This window comes from Gymnodraco acuticeps, unplaced genomic scaffold (genome assembly GCF_902827175.1).
Source record: "Gymnodraco acuticeps unplaced genomic scaffold, fGymAcu1.1, whole genome shotgun sequence".
NCBI lineage: Eukaryota > Metazoa > Chordata > Actinopteri > Perciformes > Bathydraconidae > Gymnodraco > Gymnodraco acuticeps.
The window spans coordinates 237,501-258,957 of NW_022992223.1; the positions used below are offsets into that span (position 1 = coordinate 237,501).

At 38.7% G+C, this 21,457-nt stretch overlaps 1 protein-coding gene across 2 annotated transcripts in view; it reads left to right on the forward strand.

Annotated features, from left to right (window-relative positions):
* The window catches only part of rps6ka3b (ribosomal protein S6 kinase, polypeptide 3b), a 38,343-nt gene that overhangs the window by 14,284 nt on the left and 2,602 nt on the right, over positions 1–21,457 (forward strand). Inside the window, exons 1-20 of one of the 2 annotated variants that reach the window (XM_034206107.1) lie at positions 9,613–9,735; positions 11,282–11,398; positions 12,276–12,357; positions 13,104–13,184; positions 13,316–13,395; positions 13,851–13,957; positions 14,284–14,321; positions 14,667–14,809; positions 15,387–15,457; positions 15,882–15,970; positions 16,376–16,440; positions 16,768–16,870; positions 16,962–17,071; positions 17,365–17,487; positions 17,578–17,667; positions 18,471–18,629; positions 19,007–19,168; positions 19,469–19,545; positions 19,872–19,989; positions 20,281–20,421. In XM_034206107.1, coding sequence (XP_034061998.1) covers positions 9,625–9,735; positions 11,282–11,398; positions 12,276–12,357; positions 13,104–13,184; positions 13,316–13,395; positions 13,851–13,957; positions 14,284–14,321; positions 14,667–14,809; positions 15,387–15,457; positions 15,882–15,970; positions 16,376–16,440; positions 16,768–16,870; positions 16,962–17,071; positions 17,365–17,487; positions 17,578–17,667; positions 18,471–18,629; positions 19,007–19,168; positions 19,469–19,545; positions 19,872–19,989; positions 20,281–20,421 — 2,067 coding nt within the window. In that variant the 5' untranslated portion in view covers positions 9,613–9,624. Of the gene's footprint in view, positions 1–9,612; positions 9,736–11,281; positions 11,399–12,275; positions 12,358–13,103; positions 13,185–13,315; positions 13,396–13,850; positions 13,958–14,283; positions 14,322–14,666; positions 14,810–15,386; positions 15,458–15,881; positions 15,971–16,375; positions 16,441–16,767; positions 16,871–16,961; positions 17,072–17,364; positions 17,488–17,577; positions 17,668–18,470; positions 18,630–19,006; positions 19,169–19,468; positions 19,546–19,871; positions 19,990–20,280; positions 20,422–21,457 lie in introns of those variants that run through there. The other variant, XM_034206106.1, reaches the window with a different exon arrangement.

The window sequence follows — 21,457 nt, forward strand, 5'->3', positions numbered from 1 at the left end:
GGTAGTAGCAAAAGTTTTCATTATTAACAAACATATTATTATGTTTGATCTTTTCTAATTATATTTCAGTCAAATGAAATCAAAGATACCCAAATATTCTTTTTTACAGGGACACTTTTTTCATTTTAGTTCAATAATAAGGTTAGAAAGCACTTTGTTTAACCAGATTTAAATTGTTCTGCAGGAGCACACCACACTCTTGTGTAGCGATGCACTTTTTAAAATCAGCATCCTGTTGTTGTTACCTTGACGGGAAGCAATGAGAAAATATGCAGGCAAAATCTGAAAGGCAAATAATTGAATAAAGTATTGAAACAAACAGGAAACTTTCCTTCAAATGGAAAACCAAATATCAGAGGAATGAAGGAGAGGAGGAGGAGCCTGGTTAGAGAGAACATGTGACCCTCACTCACTTTAACATCTACCTGACCCCAGCTGGAATCTGACATAGACACTCAAAAGCTGTGTCTCCTTCTGCTCCTCCACTTCCTCCTCTCCTCCCCTCTCTCCTCTTCCTCTTCAGACTTACTGTGACATTTTGTTTCCTTTTCTCTAGTCTCCTCGCTTTGCCATTTATTTTTCTTGTCATCTTGAATGTCTTTTTCCTCCTCCTTTCTCCCCATACGGACTCATCGTGACCTCTTCTTGTCTCCTCTCATTTTATTTTCCTTCCCTCTTTTCCCCTCATCCTTACCTTTCCTTTTACTCCACACCTTTAATTTGGTTTCCTTTCCTTTCTTTCCCCCTCCTCTTTACCCTCCTCTTTCCTTTCCATTCTTTCATCTCCTCTTGCCTCTTCTTTCCCGTCCACTGTTTCCTTCTTCTTGTCTCCTTTCAGCTCCTCTCCTATTTCCTTTTGTCCTTTCTCTTCCGGTATCTGCATGCATTTTAAAATGTATAAAGATCATCTTTGTCACATATTAAAAGTTAGTTGGGACGATGCATTCAAAGACCACTGGGAAATGACAGCGACTTGCCTATGCATAAACAATTTTTGGAAAGTCTTTAATATAATGCGTCACACATTCTAACAATTTTTTTTAATGATTTAGAGTGTGTTTTGGGCTTTTTTTCTGTGCTTCCTCACAGTGGGGAGGGGGCTTCAAGAACAGATGTGGGCCATCCTGTGCAGATGTTGTTGCCAGGGAAACAATGACAGGACATGTTTTAATCGCCACGCTGGACAGCTGGATGGCCTTCCTGTGTGTGTGTGTGTGTGTGTGTGTGTGTGTGTGTGTGTGTGTGTGTGTGTGTGTGTGTGTGTGTGTGTGTGTGTGTGTGTGTGTGTGTGTGTGTGTGTGTGTGTGTGTGTGTGTGTGTGCGTGTGTACGTGTGCGTGCGCGCTGTAATAAGTCCATCATTTAATCAGTTGGTGACGGAATTCTGACGAGACAGGAGCAAAGATGAAGACCCTCTTATTTCACATATTGAACAGGCCCTTTCAGGTACAGTTAACACACACACACACACACACCCACCGCACACACACACATACGCACGCACGCATAGTTATAACAGATTGTTGTTTGCTGGCTGTCTGTGTTTGTTTCTTTGGTTTTGGTTCACCCACGTTCTTTGCTTTCTCATAGTCTCCGTCTGTTTATCATATATTTGTTCTGTGTGTGTTGTGTGAGCAGACATTGCTTTGACAACAAAGTAAACAATTAATTGACTGTAATCTAAAATAATCCTCATTAACGCTATAAAAGCTCACTATTTCTTGCTGTATCTTAACATAAGCAGGACATATATTGTCATTTTAGTACCTTGCATGATTTGGGTCAATTTTAATGACACAAACCCCATGCTATGCACTTAAAAAAGTATAATATTTCAAGGTTTCCCTCCCCTGGAAACTGTTGTAAGCGTTTTATAATTAGTTTAATTAGAGAAGCGTGGTTCTCAAATTTAGTTTTTGTGTCAATCACGCCTAAATGTATGCATAATTGCTAAGATTTCACTTTATCTATTTAAAGATATTTTGGTTTTTAAACATGATAAAAACCAGGGAACTACTTGAAATCCAATATATGTTTGTGTATGTAACTGAAGAAATGTACAAACATTTTTAGATGTTTAACTTTCCAATGCACAGATTACTTTTTTAATAATCTCAAATCAAATTTGAGTTGGTCACCGCTTCATTCAGCCATAAATGGTCATTGGAAAGCACTTTACCTTGAAACACAAGGAGATACCGTAAGTGTGTCCAAGTTCTACTGTCAAATTTGTATAGATCACAACTTTTGCATATACAATGTTTACAACTGAGACCCCAGAATAGTTATGAATCTGATGAAGGGTGTTGAATTCTGCAGAAATCATATTCAAAAGCTGAACAATTAGGGATCAAAAGAGAAAGTGATCATTCATTATTGTCCGCCTGTAGTGCAGTGTGTGTGTGTGTGTGTGTGTGGTGTGTGTGTGTGTGTGTGTGTGTGTGTGTGTGTGTGTGTGTGTGTGGTGTGTGTGTGTGTGTGTGGTGTGTGTGTGTGTGTGTGGTGTGTGTGTGTGTGTGTGTGTGTGTGTGTGTGTGTGTGTGTGTGTGTGATGTGTGATGTAATTAAGAGGCTCCCTCATCCTGAACAGAGAGATTTGATTGGCAGCAGATGAAGCGCTTTGATTTCTTCTAATGAGGTAGTTAGACAGTGGCTATACTGTCCAACAGATCAGTGTGTGTGTGTGTGTGTGTGTGTGTGTGTGTGTGTGTGTGTGTGGTGTGTGTGTGTGTGTGTGTGTGTGTGTGTGTGTGTGTGTGTGTGTGTGTTTATGTACAGATCACCATGGTAACTCAGTATTCTGACTCAGATACTGTATGTCCCTCTTTCTCTCTGTACCCATGACGCTCATCTTTTTGATATATCATTGTGTTTCTCTTCCCGTCTGTTGGCTGATCCTAGTTGCAAAGTAGCAACATATCAATTAAAATGCTTTATATTCAAACATTTTAAAGTTTTTTAGCGCTTAAACTAATTGCTATTTTCATTCATGATTACTTTGCAGATTATATACACCATCACTCCATTATTTTATAATAAAGTGGCTGGTTATTTCTCCGATGTAAAACGTAGCAATTAAATAGTTGATCATTGTTTTCTTTACTAAGTAAAAGTAAATGTATTAAATACAAAATATATCATGTGCTTAACCGATATATTGCAGAACTATGAAGTTATTGTCACCGATAACAAACTACAACTTTAAAATGTTTTTAAAAAATTAAAAACTATATATAGCGTTTTGTCTTCTGCATATTCAGTACATATTTTCCTGAAAATCCTGACGTTCTACTCTCTCATCTCAATCTTCTCTCTTGTGCGCTTCTTTGTGGATCAATTTACAGGATCTTGTCCTGCCAGCTCTTGAATAAATGATGATGTCCTCCTCATCTATACTTAATGCTCTCTCTCTCTCTTTTTAAAGTTCCGCCTCTGCTCTGAATCATATCCTCCGTCATATCTTCTTCATTCTACATCTTAATTTCCTCTTCCCCTTACTGTATGTCTTTCAGATTAAATGCTTCTCTATCCCTCCTATTTCTTTCATTTTGGATCTAGATTTCCAGCAACCTTACTTCTTGAAAACAAAGATAAATCCATGTCTTACACTCAAACAGATACATATAAGTCCTCGGGCTCTCCTAGTTGACTAATTGCTCATTTTTGTCTTTTTTTTATATCTTTTTAAAAATCTTTTTTATAGTCTTTTTTATACTGATCTATTTTTCAAGAATCTTATGAGCACATTTCTAATAAACATAATACTTAACACTTTTGCACAATTCTTTGTGTAAAAACTACATTTAGTCCACACATCTAGAGTTGAGGTCAAAAAGAATCCGAAGTAAGAAGAAGTAATGAGAGTATGGAGAAACAGTGTCATTATATAGTAGCAGCCTTTTTCCTTCTTTAGAGCACTGCACTACATTTCCCAGAATCCACCTCTAAGTGAGACAGCGTCACTGCTCCCTTTTTGTTGATGCTGTTTAAATCTCTGTAGATGGAGCCCTTTTCCTCTGTTCAAGCTGTGTGTGTGTGTATGTGTGTGTGTGTGTGTGTGTGTGTGTGCGTGTGTGTGTGTGCGTGTGTGTGTGTGTGTGTGTGTCATAAACTTGAATATTGTGAGGGGAGTTTTAACAGATGATTTTAAATGGTTTTTATCAAAGCGTGGGAAACTCTGATCTGTGACAGGTGTGTGTGTGTGTGTATCTTTGTATGTGTGATATGTACCTTTGTGTTTATGTGTGTTTTATGTTATTCGAGCCTTCAGCAAGGCCATCGGGAATGGAAATGCACTTTATTCCTATAACCTCACAAATCCATAGCGTGTGTGTGTGTGTGTGTGTGTGTGTGTGTGTGTGTGTGTGTGTGTGTGTGTGCGTGTGTGTGTGTGTGTGTGTGTGTGTGTGTGTGTGTGTGTGTGTGTGTGTGTGTGTGTGTGTGTGGTGACCATCCGGCCTGTTAATTTGATTGCATAACAGGCTTAGGGGGGTGCAGATTGTTTGGAATGGCATCTTGCTCGCTCAATCCGTGATAGCTGCTGCCATGGAGAGGCTCTATACACACACACAAACACACACATTTACATTTGTGGCATCAGCTGATGCTCTTATACCTACACAGACCCACACTGAGAGCAACATAACAACAATTAGATTAACGGGATATTTAAGCTACCAACAGTTTTAGTGTATCACTCTCAACACACACACACACACACACACACACACACACACACACACACACACACACACACACACGGATAAGTACACACGGATAAGTACACACAGAAAGAACAGTGGGGTTGGTACCCCACTGTCCCGCTTGCATCTATTTTTATTAGCAGAGTTAATAGGGGATATGCAAGTGATGCTGGAAATGTGGCGTCACGTTCTCTCATTTCCTGTCCCTGTCTCACACTCTCTCACACACACACAGACACACACACTCTCTCACACACACACACAGACACACACACTCTCTCACACACACACACAGACACACACACTCTCTCACACACACTAACACCTGCAATAAGCTCAGTCATCGCCAAAATGTTCTTCCTTTTCAAGCTAACCATATTTCATACATTTACATGACAAAGACTGCTTTTAAGGTAACACTTGACTAACTTCAATATATACCTTAGTAATACTTGTTGTACTTTTCATCAAGCATATTCTTTTATGTTACCACATTGCTGTTTCCATTACAGTTACTCCTTTTGCAAGTACAGTACACTTTAATATGTATTCATTATATGTCATGTTTTATCCCTATATTCTAATCTCGCATTTTTACCTGTAAATTGGGAAGACAACTTTTGAAAACCTTTTCTTTTACATATTCAGGAAATTGTGATGAGTCCCTACACAGTGGAGGAATAATTACATTTAAATCTCAAACGTGTGCATTTGTACGTGAGTGTAGCTGTAAACCAGTTCACACAGCGAAAGGCGACAACAGGTGGAGGTAATTTAAGAAATGTCACGCATCCTGTTGACAGTGCACTGGCATTGTGTACATTGTGTTTCTGTCACTGCATGAGAGTGTGTGTGTGTGTGTACGTACGTACGTACGTACGTGGGTTTGGTAGGGTTGTGTGTGACAGGTGGAGGATTGTGTCTGCTGGTTGTGTGTTATGAGGTTATTGATATGCGTCATTGTCATCTGTTTGTCGGTCTAATGTACATATGTTTGTAGTGCCTCTTATTCATGTCCTTGTATGTTCAGGCATTACAGGAACAGGAAGAAGAATTATCCCTTTTTTCCCTTCGTTAAACGCAGGTCAGTACATAGAAAATAGAGAGCTCTACGTAAACGTTAGTAATAAAGTTTACATGACATTCAAACAGGGAACCTTATCCTTAGTGACATAAAAACATTTGCGTGTGTCAGTGAGGGGAGTAGAGGGGATTCACGTTACCTCTTCCCCTCTAACACTGACGTGTCCTTAGATATTCACCATTTAGTACTGTACAGATACTAATCTAAAAGTACTTTATTACAAGTAAAAGTCCTGCTTCCAAAATGGTAACATTTTAAGAATTAGTAGAAAAAGTATTGTACTAAAATATACGGTATGCACACTCGTCTAATATAATAATGGTGAAGGTTAAATGTTGTGCACTATGTAGCAAATAGGGACGTTTTTTTAAATGTTGTATTCATATGGCTTAGGTTTTCACTGCATTTAACACTCGTTTTTTGTTTGCATTGGAAATTCTTTACAATAGTTTTGAGGGCACAGAGCATATAATAATAAATACAAAGATAATCATCAAAGATACTCAGAACAAAGTTGTGATTTGCAGCCCAAAAACTAATTTAATTCCTCTTTATCGGGATAAATAAACAATTCCTCGTGCTTTTAACAGCTTTCCCACATTCAGATGACAGATTGCGTCTCAGATTCATCGATGTTTTGGCCTGTGAATGTGTGAAAATAGACGTGCTATTCAGTGATTGGTCGGAGAGTTATGGGAGCGGGGATCTCCGGGACACCTGATGGAAACACTGGGTGGAGAGTTACAGCTGCTCTGAGGGGGAGAGGTGGTGTGGGGGGGGGGCACAGAAGGGGGGATCCCACTTCCCTTCTGAATTTGGACCTCCTCCCCTCCTGTGGGTATCCCCCTCACACTGACTGTGTGCAGTATAAGCCTCAGTGTTGCTGCTTCCCTTCTCTCAGTGATGACGGCCACATCGACCAAGTGTGTGTGTGCCGCCACGGGCTTCCTACGGGCCCTGAGGAGCCGTCTGAAGGCGCTGCGACGCCTCCTGCTGCAGCGCCCGGCGCAGAACCTTGATGGAGGTCGCTGGGAGTATAGCGGGAACAATTTGGGAAAGATTTTAGGCTGTAATGGACCGGAAAAGCATTATAACGCTGTAAGTAGAGCGGCAATGAGTCAGTCAATAATCAAAGAATGTTTTGATAGTCAATACATCTGTATTTTCATTAAAGAAACCTCAGAAAAAGCTGTTTTGAGCCTTTCAACTATGGTATTTTATGTGAAAATAAAGGCAAGGATTGTTCAAAAACTTTTCATAATCACCTAATCATAATTCTCATATGCTTGCAGATATCTTTATTTATGCATAAATGCTAGAAAATACTTTTTTTCAGATATAAATATGCTTTTCTCATTTAAAAAAGTCAAATTCTCTATTAGTCTCTCAAAAATGTTATTTTAAAGCAAGCTGTTTTAAGCCTCTCAAATAAGTTTCCATTATTTTCTGGCATTTTGACGTTTGGGCCCGTTGAGTCGTGGCTAAAACACTTCTTGGCTTTTGCCAGTTGGATGCTATAAGTTTGGATAGATGTCAGTAACTTTCAGACTGTGGTTCATAGTGATGAGTTTAAATCAGTAAGCATGGAAAAGTATCTCCACCTTCTTGCTGAGGAACTGCTGTTGTTGGATCGGTTTATGTTTGTGAGAACAGCTGATGGCACAGGCTGATTTTTAAAACAGTTTGATTCTGAAACACATTTGGCAATATGCTGACTGCATAGGGAGTACGTGAGCAAGCATTTTCCAAAGTGTCACCACGTGAATGTATTTGTGAAATGGATACATTACTCAAACATATTTCAAATTGTTTGTCTGTGTGGGTTTGTATGTGTGTCATAGGGGGGAGATGAGGGGGATTCACGTTTCCTCATCCTCTCTAAGGCTGACGTGTCCTAAGACATTAAACGATGCTGTACTAGAAAGAGTCTTAGTGGTGGAAGAAGCATTCAGATAAAAAACACAATATATAAAAGTTCTAACTTAAGTAAAAGAAAGATAATCATTTTGCATGGATTGACATTCCGAGTTCTGCTTTTCACATGTATGTTATCGATGTGAAACGATATATCACGCAGCCCTTATTCAAAGTATTTGGCTCTATAAATCCTTCATAAGGAGATCTCCGTTGAGCCAGACTGGTTGATATCCCGTCGGACCAGCAGCAGTTAAAAACGTGTGCATAGTTTATGTTAATTGAATAAAAAAGATCAAATGTAATAATAGGGAGGTCTGCTGCTGTGAGTGTGTAACAGCATCACACTGATTCTCTCCCTCAGGAGGACTCTTAATTAGATGTGATGCTGCCCAGATGATGGGAAGCTGTGTTACTGCGGCTCACTGCAGGCCTGTTTACCTCACTGTTTACCACGGCTCATGGTGCTCATTTTAATAACTCAGCAGTAAATATATCATAAAAAGAAAACTGCTACATAATCTACTATTTCAAGAGAAGCAAATTAGAAAAAAGTGAAAGAAATGTATTGCATCACTGCACAGTAAGTCAAAAGCTTAGATATACCATCATTATGTGTGGATTTGTGGCTTTCTTTCCTCATACGTTTGTTTACGTTTTATTTCAATATCTCTGGGGATTCGACATCTATTACAATATATATATATATATGCATTTTTAAGTAAATGTATAACAATGTAATGGAGCATTTATCCTGCTTATCAATATACATAATGTATTGTTTTTTATTTTTAAATATATTTTTATAATCAGCGGAAAAGTTCATTTGGAAGCTGCACAATTAAGATGGAAATAAACACTAACAGGCATAATAACAGGTTAGAGAGGCAGGTAAAGTGTGTGTGGGCACATACTGTACAGGTGTGTGTATGCACGTTTTGTGTGTGTGTGTGTGTGTATTGATGTGTGTGTTCAGAGCACAGGTGCAGGGTTTGCAGTTTTAATCTGTGATTAAGAGGTGCTACATGAGCATCTTGTCGCTTCGGCTCTGATTCTCCATCTGTGCCCTGACTCACACACACACACGTACACACACGTACACATACACACACGTACACACACACACACTTTAACATTTAACTCCTCATTTTTCAAGGCACACAATGTTTTTTTCTCGTAATGCATCGTTTTTTGTTCATTTCTGTTCTGTTTTGCGTCGAATTGCATTCAGTGTCTTTGTCCAATCAGAGAAATCTCATTTACATGCAGCGTGGTGATGTTTCATACTAAGCGATGATGACATGCAGTGTGATCATCACAGTGTGCATGTTAGGCTGTTTTATTATATGCCTGACATTAAGAAATAGGAACATGTTTTTCATATAATTGAAACGTTTTGTAACACAGGTTTACAAGAAGCTTGCTTCAACAATTCCTTATTTAAGTTAAAATAACTATATTATCTAGGTCTATTTCAACAACGATTTTACCAATTAAAAGAAGCTATCGTTATGAATACATATAGCAAATATAGCAATATAGAATGGTGGTATTATGCACTTGCTTACTCACTCTTGGTACCTTAAATTCATTTAGCTGATGACACCTGAGTACTTTTTTAACTTTTGAAGGCATGACTTTTTAACTGTAATTCTGTATTTTGAAGTGATGTATTGGTACTTTTACTCAAAGTATCTGAATACTTGCACTTCTAAGCCCCCCTTACTCCTAATATGTGACGTTTTCCTATAGAGGAAGAGAAGCAGAGAATTGGTGAGAACCACAGAGGAGAGGTGAGAACGGTTCAAATAAAGATAGAAAAAGATAGAAAGTGGGATGGAGCGAGGGAGGGAAATATGTCTCTGAGGGAGAGAGAAAGTTGGAGAGAGAGGGAGAAGAGCTCCATCCTGTAGCCTTGCAGTCGATGCAAGGGAGCATGTTAGCGCCACAGAGCCTCAGCCACAGTCGGGACTACAGGACCCACAATGCACTGGGGCACCCGGCAGCCAGCATGTCTCCCACCTGGGACCTACAGGTAGGAGGAAGGAGAGGGTGAAGCAGTATGTATAAAAAAGGTGGACTGAAAGAGAGAATAGGATGGATTTAGGAGCGCAGGGCAGAGAGGACGATGGGAAATGTAGTCTGGATGTGTTGACTTGTTAGGGTTATTATTGCCCAGATAGCAAGAAGAGTTTGATGGAGGGATTGTGAGTACAGTCATACAGTATGGTATCTTTAGTCACTCAGCTACAGCAGGGAGCAGGTATCGGGGGTGGCTCCATGACAACTGTGCATGTGTGTGTGTCCCATTTAAATAGTGTGTGTGTGTCCCGTTTAGATAGTGTGTGTGTGTCCCGTTTAGATAGTGTGTGTGTGTCCCATTTAAATAGTGTGTGTGTGTCCCGTTTAGATAGTGTGTGTGTGTGTGTGTGTCTAATTTCCCACTGAGCGGATGACGAACATTCGGCAACCCTGCTCAACCTGTTGTATGATTCACTGATATGAGAAAAACTGATATTTGCACTGATAACATTGCTGCTCCAGAGAATGTTGTTTTAGTTTACTGCTGTGTTTACATACTGCATTTCCCAGAATGCATATTTTCAAATGGCCAGAGATCATGCCTTAACTTGCTTCATCCAGCCGTTGTAGTTTTGAGGTGTATGATACATGGATGGATAATAAGAAAGAGGTATGATAGGGGAATTGTTTTTAAAAATAAATAAATGAAACTTCTGTTAGTGGGGGAACCTGCCTGGTCTTGCTTACCTCCCGCAATGCATTCTGGTCTATTGAGGGTATAAATGGGTCTACAATTGGTCTATATCTTTCCAACAAAGCAGAGTTGTTATGTTGATTGATTGATTGATTGATTGATTGAAAAGTTTATTAACAGCTTGTATATTGGGTACAGTACAGTACAGCTCAAAACATACAACTGTTAAGGGGATGCAGACCAGAGAAAGACTTTCGTCTTGTTTACATCAGGGTCCCCCATTTCCAATTCATCATATCATTTAAGACATATAAGACATATTTGACATACAGATGGCTTATTTACAATTTACATACAGGTGGTTTTTTTACATACAGATTGCTTATTTACAATTTTCATTTTAGATTTCGTTCTAATACATCCTAACCGGACATTTAAGACATACCAAGTGTCACTTCCTGTTGTTACATTTGAAGCAAATAACTCTTCTTTTACTTCCATGAGTTGCTAAAATAATACTTTGTATATTGTCAACCTAGAATGCATACTTTTCTATCTATATTTATCTATGTTTTTTCCTAGTTTGTGCAGTAAGTCCCACGGGAAATCTTAATGCAATGATATTTTAGAAGTGGTTACCATCAGGGGGTGGGAAGTCTTTCGTATGTTACTTAATTAAAAGTATGTAAGTATTAATAGGAAAATGTAGTTAAAGTATAAGTTAAATTGCTCATCATAATTACCCAGAGTGACACTGTCACAATATTTTTGTGTCCTACCTCGACATTCTAAAAAAAAAAATAATAATAATTTAGAGTGTGAATTTGAGGCTGTGTTGCTAATCTTTATACCGTGTGTGTTACAGGATGACGTGCCGATCAAGGAGATCAACATCACTAATCATGTGAAAGAGGGATCAGAGAAAGGCGACCCGCGGCAGTTCGAGCTGCGCAAAGTCCTCGGACAGGGATCCTTCGGCAAGGTGAGTGTGTGTTAAACTTTATATATAAATCAGTGTGTGTGTGTGTCACATTATATACGGTACAGCATTATATACATAACTCCATACTTTACTATATACCTTCCTGCTTATAACGTTCATAATCATATCTTTCTATTGATTCCCATACATATGTAAATATACTTAGCACTACTGCGTTTTGCATCTGGTTAGTTGGTAAACTGCATATTGTTGTCTCAGTTCTCTGTGCGTTGACAATAAAGTTATATCTAATCTGAATTGGTTAGTATGTTGTTACACCCCTAATCATAATCCAAACAATGAAGCAGTGATAGAGCAGCGACTCCTGTTTTCTGCGAGGTTAAATTAAAATGTTTTTATCAATGGAGTCTAGTGGCTTTGAAGAGAGCATAGATAACAGCTGCTCCTCTTTTTAAGCTGCATTTACTGTACTGATTGTGTAGAAGTACCTCATTCAAGTACACTTCAACACAATCCGAATGATCCGTTTTAAGTGTGTGTGTGTGTGTGTGTGTGTGTGTGTGTGTGTGTGTGTGTATGTTCCCTTGTGCTGGTGTTTTTGGGAGGCTGTTGCCATGGATACAGCGGTCTGAGGACCCTTCACACTCACTTTCATTGTCTTTATGAATGAACAATTAGCCTGTGTGTTGGTGTGTGTCTGTATGCGTTTCTTTATGTTTATGTTAATAGACATAAGTATGACGTAGAAAAAGAAGGCTAACCCAAACAAACACAAATTCATACACACACACACACACACACACATATGCACTGATGCACACCATTTGGCAATTATGAGTACATTACACTGTTCATACACACTTTTATCACATAAATTGATTTATTTATAATAGCTTTGATGTGTTTGTGTGTTTAGGTGTTTCTGGTGAGGAAGGTCACGGGGCCAGACGCTGGTCAGCTGTACGCCATGAAAGTCCTGAAGAAAGCTACACTGAAAGGTACAAAGAAACATTTTTTAAATGAAGTTATTTTAAGTCTGTATTCTTCTTTAGGGATGCGAAACACTTGTTTTTTTTTTATATATATATATATAATTATTAATAAATAGTTTTAAACAAAACATGGAACCAAAAAATAAATTAAGAGAAGTTTAAAAGTAATTAAAAAAGTTGAAATAAAAGAGAAATAAAAAAGTAATTCAAACGACTTAAAGATTAGAAGCATGTTTTCAAAATATTAATAGAAATCAAACAATAATTATATATATTTTTTATATATTTTAATTAATTTTTGAATAGAAATCACTCTTATTCCTCCAAACCTTTTAAAGGTAGGCTGAAGGTATTTTGCTCTCAAATATAGTTTTTGGAGGAAGTCAGCGTACTTTTCAGGTAGTAAATCTTTCTCAAGTGGATTTAGTGAGTTTGTTTTGCTCAGCCATCATCGCCCAAAGTGGAATTTCACACCTTAACATGAGACGCAGATACAAAGATGTGCAGGGAGGGAGGAAGTGGACAAATAACTTCCTAAAGTCATACACCATCTGCTGGTGGAAAAAAATACAACATGCTCCTTTATTATGTGTTTATTTCCTTCTTTTGTTGAACTCTTGTTGCCGTCTTCTCCTTGTGATTCACCCTCTGCCATCTGGGATCCAAAAATAGAAATCCAAATAGGGGAGGATGTTTTAGTTAGCCCTTTTCTCTAAGTGCTTTCTCTTGTGATTCACGTGTTTTCCACTCAGTGCGTGACCGGGTCAGGACGAAGATGGAAAGAGACATCCTGGTGGAGGTCAACCACCCCTTTATCGTCAAACTGCATTATGGTGAGGCAGCCAATCACAGACCAGCACCTCACTGGCCAATTAAAACTCAGTATTCTTCTTTTAGCAGTGGAAATGTTCAGCGTGTAGGAAACTTCTCAGATCTTATCTCCTTATTTCCTTTCCTCCCTCAGCGTTTCAGACGGAGGGGAAGCTGTACCTGATCCTGGACTTCCTGCGAGGAGGAGATCTCTTCACTCGGCTCTCCAAGGAGGTAACTCCTCTTCAACAGGGATTTTTAAACCTAAGAGTTTGGTTATTTGCATTCAAATCAGTCAAGGGCCATCAAATGAAACCATCATATACAAAATAAAGCAACTGTTTTAGTCAGGATCGTGTGTTCTCTCAAGGGAAATAAGATGTTCAATTATTTTCATTCTTTCTAGGACACAAAGCTCTTTATTCCACAAACATTTTGCCTTTAAAAAGGACCTTTTGGGAAAGAAACACGTTTAGGGAATAAAGACAGCATGGTGAATTGAAAATGACAGATGTGTGTTTTAAATTAAGAACAACAAACTCTCCAACAAACAGAAAAATGCGCACATGGAGAATGTTTACGTTGTTTTACTTTCTCATATTTTCAAGCTGCAATCCATCTCCTTACGGCAAGTTCTACATTTCTTAAAATAAATCACCTGTAGTGAATCCTGTGGTTGTGTGTTGCAGGTGATGTTCACGGAGGAAGACGTGAAGTTTTACCTGGCAGAGCTCGCTCTCGCCCTCGATCACCTCCACAGCCTCGGAATCATCTACAGAGACCTGAAGCCAGAGAAGTAGGAACACACACACACACACACACACACACACACACACACACACACACACACACACACACACACACACACACACACACACACACACACACACACACACACACACACACACACACACACACACACACACACACACACACACACACACACACACACACACACACACACACACACACACACACACACACACACACACACACACACACACACACACACACACACACACACACACACACACACACACAGACTATTCTGTCATGCTGCATTATACATGTTCGCAGACATTTCCTGGAAAATAAATATTAAAAGCACTTCTGTCATTTCAGCATCCTGCTTGATGAGGAGGGACACATCAAGCTGACTGGTGCGTAATATTACACCTACACCGTGTGTGTGCGTTTGTGTGTTTCCGTAATCATTTCAGCTGTACTTGTATAAGAACGCTTATAAAATATCAGTATGTATGTACAGCTAATCATTTCAGCCCTAAAAATGTAATTTATAAAGTAAATAAAGCTGTCAGATAAATGTTGTGACCGAGAAGTATAAAGGAGCATGGGAATAAAAACACTCTATATATAACTCTTTTATCACTTCATTATTACTGTGTGTGTGTGTGTGTGTGTGTGTGTGTGTGTGTGTGTGTGTGTGTGTGGTGTGTGTGTGTGTGTGTGTGTGTGCGTGTGCGTGCGTGTGCGTGTGCGTGTAGACTTTGGCCTGAGTAAGGAGTCAATCGATCACGAGAACAAGGCGTACTCCTTCTGTGGGACGGTGGAGTACATGGCCCCCGAGGTGGTGAACCGACGAGGACACACACACAGCGCCGACTGGTGGTCGTACGGCGTGCTCATGGTGAGGGGGGGGGATATCTGAGTTACCTCCTACTGTTTGGAGTCGATTGATAATAACTATAACAATATTATTCTGCATAATAAGGATTTTACTTTGTGTAAATTATATTTTGATGCCAATACTTTTATTCTTTTTACTTAAGTAGTATTTCTAACCTGATTTCATTTAAGTAAAGAGGTTATGATTAAAATGTTGTTCCATATTTATTCTAAACTATCTAAGATCTTACTCTTTGTCTGTGTTTTGGTTTATTTTGCACAAAAAGAACAACATTTATGAAATCTTAAGAGGTCAAAATAAGGTTATTTTTCACACAACTCAAAGCATTTTCATTTGTTCTCATTATATTACAGAAGGCTGAGTGTTAGTTTAGGAAGCGCTTGATTTGAAATGCTGCTTCTGTACACCAATAACACAGTGGGATCATGTTCATTGAAATGTGGGAGCCCAAATGAATTGTGCGGCAGTAAGAAGAAAACATTACAACACTTGCAACAAGCTTTTAAATTGCAATTGAGTTGCAATGGCAGTTGTTTAAATCTTTGACCCTGGAAATATGATCTGTTCTTTCTCTCAGTTCGAGATGCTGACAGGAACGCTGCCGTTTCAAGGAAAAGACCGGAAAGAGACGATGACCATGATCCTCAAGTAAGACACTTTATATCGCCGCTACACTCGTATCAAATCCCCATCTAACAGCTTATATTACAGATGACTGTACATCCTGCAGGGTTATATTTGAGGAGATAAAGTGCAGCACTCAGGAGGAAGAGGAGAGGACTCGGGAGTTCTTGCGATTTATAACGGCTATGGAAGAGACAGTGATTGAGAATCTTTGAAAGAGAAAATATAAAAAACTAATCAGAGGAAATATTAACTTCCTCAGTCGTCTATTTATCAGTATCTGTGTGTAGAAAGCTGCTGAGCACGCTCTCTGCAGAACGCTGACCTTGTTTCCTGCGTAGCGTCTTTCAGAAGCTTCAGTCTGGATATACAATATGTGCAGTTGATGTCATTCTGCAGCTATTCTTGATTTTACTTGAATATAAACTCTCTCTCTTTTTTTTCACAGAGCCAAGTTGGGAATGCCTCAGTTTTTGAGTTCAGAAGCTCAGAGTCTCCTCAGGAACCTTTTCAAACGCAACCCTGGAAACAGATTAGGTACAACTTTTTTCTTTTCTTTTGCACTTTCAGAGCAAGTTTTTTGAAAATGAATGCATGCATGCCGAGAGATGCTCGCCAGTGCCTGGACATTTCCAAGTTGTAAGAATGAACTGTACGTTAATCCACATTCATAAATAAAGGGGTATATAAATCAACATACCTTTTTCAGTTGCATCACAATCCATTTTCTTTCTGATATAATCCATAAATTGACCCCAAATCTAAAGTTTGATTCAAATAAGGACGACCTAATGTTCTCCAATTGAACACAACACACGCTAATTATCGAGAATAGTTTTAAAGCAAAGGGGCAGAGGCAGATTCCCACTCCTTTAAAATAATATGCTTCTTATTGGCAGATTTATTTGATAAAACAGTGAACTAACAGTTTGTTTTTCGTAGGAGCTGGACCAGACAGCGTTGAAGAGATAAAGAGACATCACTTCTTCAGCACCATCGACTGGAACGTCAGTACCTTCTTCAAATAGACTTTATTAGTGTTTTTATCATATTTGTGTACGTATTTGATGTTATAACATGCTTGCCTTGTTATGATATGACATGATGATAAATTATATTATTATACTTTATTGTTAGATCAAGTCTGAAAAGAAACATTTTAAGAACAAAAATCAAGATAGAATAAAGAAGATGTTCCCCGCTGTGGGATTAATAGAGGGTTTCTGATTCTGAAGCCATTTTCTCATCAGATTTAGTTTATAATTCAAGAAGAGAGACTTTCTTTGCAACACAAAAACTTTTAAATATTGACTCTTTCTGTCTGTTTTCTGCAGAAACTCTTCCGCAGAGAGATCCCTCCGCCCTTCAAACCTGCTGCAGGTCGACCTGACGACACTTTCTATTTCGATCCAGAGTTCACAGCTAAAACACCCCGAGGTACGCACCGTGTGACCTGACTTCATCCTGAATAAAATGTGATTGGTCCGAGCGGTGAGGTTCAGCAGCTGTCTCTGTTTCTGTGTCTCAGACTCTCCGGGGGTTCCTCCCAGCGCCAACGCCCATCAGCTGTTCAGAGGCTTCAGTTTTGTAGCAATAACAGAAGAGGACACACAACCACTACCCAGCAATATTGTACAGGTACACACATACTTTCATACTGCAAGGGGAGACAAATAACCAGATTTATAGAGTGAAACCCCAGTCTAGAATTACATTTAAAGATAAGAATTCAAAGCAATAATGTGCAATACAAAGATAAATGTTATCTATGCAAACAGAAAAAGTAAAATGTTAAATAAAATACAATTCTTTAAAAGACAATACATTAACCTTTCCACCTTCTATAATGAGCAATAGGTATGAATGCCTTAGTGAATCATTATTATTATTATTAATGTTTGCTTTGACATGTGTGTCTTTGCACGTAGCAGCTGCACAGAAGCACATCTCAGTTTTCAGACGCCTACGAGATAAAAGAGGACATCGGTGTGGGCTCGTACTCCATCTGCAAACGTGCCGTGCACAAAGGCACCGGCATGGAGTACGCAGTGAAGGTAAGAAACACACAAACATCCAAACGTAATATATATTGTCCACATTTAACTTTTCCTTTACTTTAAACTCTGTTTTTCTTCTGTTTTCAGATCATTAATAAGGCGAAAAGAGACCCGACGGAGGAGGTGGAGATCCTGCTGAGATACGGTCAACATCCCAACATCATCACACTCAAAGATGTGAGTAAATAAAACGTATTATAAAATATTATCCAGGAGCATTTGGATTAAAGGACATACTGAGGAGTAGGACGTCAATGTATTCCTTTATTATGGTGTTTTTATTATTATTAATGCCAGGGACAACGCCATAGAATAAACACAAAGTCCTTTTTTCCATCCACTGAATTTCACATGTATTTCTGTAATTGTAGGTGTTAATCTGCGTGTTTGTCCAGAGTGACTCAGTCGGGCTGAACCCACATTTCTGTGTGGACAAAAGAACTTAAATTCCCTGGTTTGATGCAATGGTTTCATGACTCACTCGTAATTATTGGAGTTAAAAATATCGTCTTGCTGCTGGATGAAAACTTCCTTGAATCACTTCTTGTAACTGAAGCTGATAATACCTACATTTATGCCTTATACATTTAAGGTTGTTGTAAAACAGATGTTATTATTTAACTAGCTGCTAATGAATGTTCTGCTGATTGATTAATGGACTCAAATTCTTTTTCTTGAATATTTGTATTCTCAAATATAAAATAGTGTAAAACTTGTTGTTTAGGAAAAGAAAACACCGGTACCAAGTCTACCGCATAGTCTCAATTAATCAGTATCAGGTCTACTTTACCTTTCAGGCTGAACCTCTTGGTTTTTTATTGTAATTTGATAATGATGCATGTTTTAGGTTCTATTGAAGGAACGGATATCCAGAATTAGAAGGCGTGATTGGTTTAATTTAGAAATCTCTCAGAATAAATGATTTGTAATGAATAATGTAGTGACTAAAAGGTTATTTTTGTGTTGTTGCCGTGTGCTAGGTGTATGACGACGGCCGCTCGGTGTTCCTGGTGACGGAGCTGATGAAAGGAGGTGAGCTGCTCGATAAAATCCTGCGGCAGAAGTTTTTCTCAGAGAGAGAAGCCAGCGCCGTCCTGTACACCATCACCAAGACGCTCGAGTACCTGCATGTGCAGGGGGTATGTTTCTGTCCTTAAGAGAAAAATACCTTTTAGAATTGTTTACTTGTCTGCTCTTAATGATAGCATTACATCTGATTTCCATGCAGCATGTAAAAACGAGTTATTCTCTCTGATTATTTATTGTGGTATACTGTTCAGATTTATCGTATCTAGTTCATCTTTCGGGTCACAAAGAACTGAGTATTTTCAAATAAAGGTGGATTTTAAGCCATGGGAGAAAACGGGGACCAATTCAATTGTAGTGTTGTTGAAGAGATAATAAAATCATGTCAAATAATTTAAAAAAAAGCAGATACACGGATTTTGCATAGATATCTTGGAGTACAGCTTTGAACAGAAAATGTACCCTGTAAGTAAACATCTTCCTTCTCCAGGTGGTGCACAGAGACCTGAAGCCCAGTAACATCCTGTACGTGGACGAGAGTGGGAACGCCGAGTCCATCAGGATCTGCGACTTCGGATTCGCCAAACAGCTGCGAGCGGAGAACGGTCTTCTGATGACGCCGTGCTACACCGCAAACTTCGTCGCTCCTGAGGTACGAAGTCCGTATCAGGACATTTCTCACTCTTAATGTCTTTTATGTTTTAGTGTTTGTTGCATTGATTAGTTTTGTTCAAATGTTCTTTCTTAACTTCTTTGAAAGTGTTATTTTTTGTGTTTTTTGTCACTGTCTTGATTTATTTTAATGCAACTAAACAAAAGTAAAAGGCTAAATAAATTGTTGTTTAAATACCATTAATACAGCTGTCCAGTATTAACGTATGCATAGAGGAAGGGTTGTGTGTATATGTGGTATATTTATGAAACTTAATTTTTCTGATGATGTTTCTGGCAGGTTTTGAAGAAGCAGGGTTATGATGCAGCCTGTGACATCTGGAGTCTGGGAGTCCTGCTCTACACCATGCTGACAGGGTAAACACTTTTTATTTTATTAACATGAAAACATTTTTATTGCTTCATTATTGCCAACAAACATCTAATTTTTCACAATTTCCAATATAGTTCCCATCTCAAATAAGGCTAGATTAAAATAATTCCCAGAGTAATGTGGATAAAAAACATTACTCTGCCCAAAAATGATATGGTAGTATAATTGAAAATACTGAAATATTTGTAGTTATTTCATGACTTATTTGAGTGTTTTTTGTGTCCCTATATGATATTAATGTTTTTATAAATGATTCCTGACAGATAAATGTAATAAACGTAACAAATCTATATATGAATATGTTTTAAAGGTTCACGCCCTTTGCTAACGGTCCCGAGGACACACCGGAGGAGATTTTGGCTCGTATCGGCAGCGGGAAGTTCTCCCTCACTGGAGGATACTGGAACTCTGTCTCTGCTGAGGCTAAGGTATGGACTCTAACATAACTGTATTTTAAAACAAACACCCAGAAACGAGAGTAAAAACAAACAACTTTAATTTAGACAAAGGTGTGTCTGAAGGGGACAGACAACCCTGCTACATTTTCTCTTTGAGTATTTCCATTTGACTTCTGCTCCACTACATCCCAGAGTGGAACATTGTGCTTTTTATTGAAAGTGCATTTAGTGCTATCATTTTATTTGGGTCTGACTCTTAAGTATCCTGTCTAATACTTATGACCTCACTGTGTTTTTCTACAAACCCCCCCACCCTTTTAGGACCTGGTGTCTAAGATGCTGCACGTGGACCCTCACCGACGGCTGACAGCGGGTCAGGTGCTGCGACACCCCTGGGTGACTCACCGGGACCAGCTGCCCAAATACACCCTGAACAGACAGGACGCCCCACACCTGGTCAAGGTATTTCAAAATAAAAGAGAGCGGGGTTTGTGCAGAAGAAGGAGAGTTTGGGTCTCAAACTATGAAATCATTGTTGATACATCCCCAAAGAAGTTCAGTGTTCAGAGATTATTAATGTCAGTCTATGCTTATTCACGCTAAAAAGTGTTTCAAAACAATGTCAACATTTTGATTTTGATTAGATTTTTAACGGGAAATTAATTCACTGGTATCTAGGGGTGTAACGGTTCACAGAAGTCACGGTTCGGTTCATACCTCGGTTTGGGGGTCACGGTTCGGTACGGGTTCGGTACAACAAGGAAAAGCAAAAAAAAGTCCCAAATGCATAATTTTTTTTGCTGTTATTTATTTGTAACAGTAGTGCAAGTTTTGGTATGAAAATAAGGAACTCTACCATTTGGAATCATTAACTGTATTACACAGTTAAAAACAAACCACAAACAGTAACACAGACACACTCAGATGGCCATATTATGTATAATGGCTGATGTCAAACAAAAAGGTTAAATAAGCTGTACAACTAAAAAGAATGTCTTGAAAATATTAAAATAAATAATAAAAAAGTGTTTCAATCACAATCAATAAAAGGCAATACAGAACTGTATAACATCTCCTGATGTCAACATATACAATAAATACAATGATAAATATAAAACAAAATAAAATCTGTACCTTTAGGAGCAATGTCTAACATGTGTAATTAACTTGTGAGTGTGTGAGGCCATTATGCCTAAATAAAGGTACTCAAGCTTTACTCTATTTTCAAGTTGTTCTTCAAAAAGATGAGTTTGTCTACGTTGTCAGCAGTGAGGGCAGATCTGTTGGCGGTAACTATGTCACCTGCCGTCGAGAAAACCCTCTCGCTGGGGACTGAGACTGACTCGGATGTGATTGAGCATGTCTGATGTGTTACCACTAGCATACCGCACAGCTGTCGAACAACGCCGACACACCGTCCTCCTCCGATCCACCACTCGCACCCCATCATTGTTGTAGTCCACAGGGAACCCGAAATGTTCCCACACAGCTGATTTAA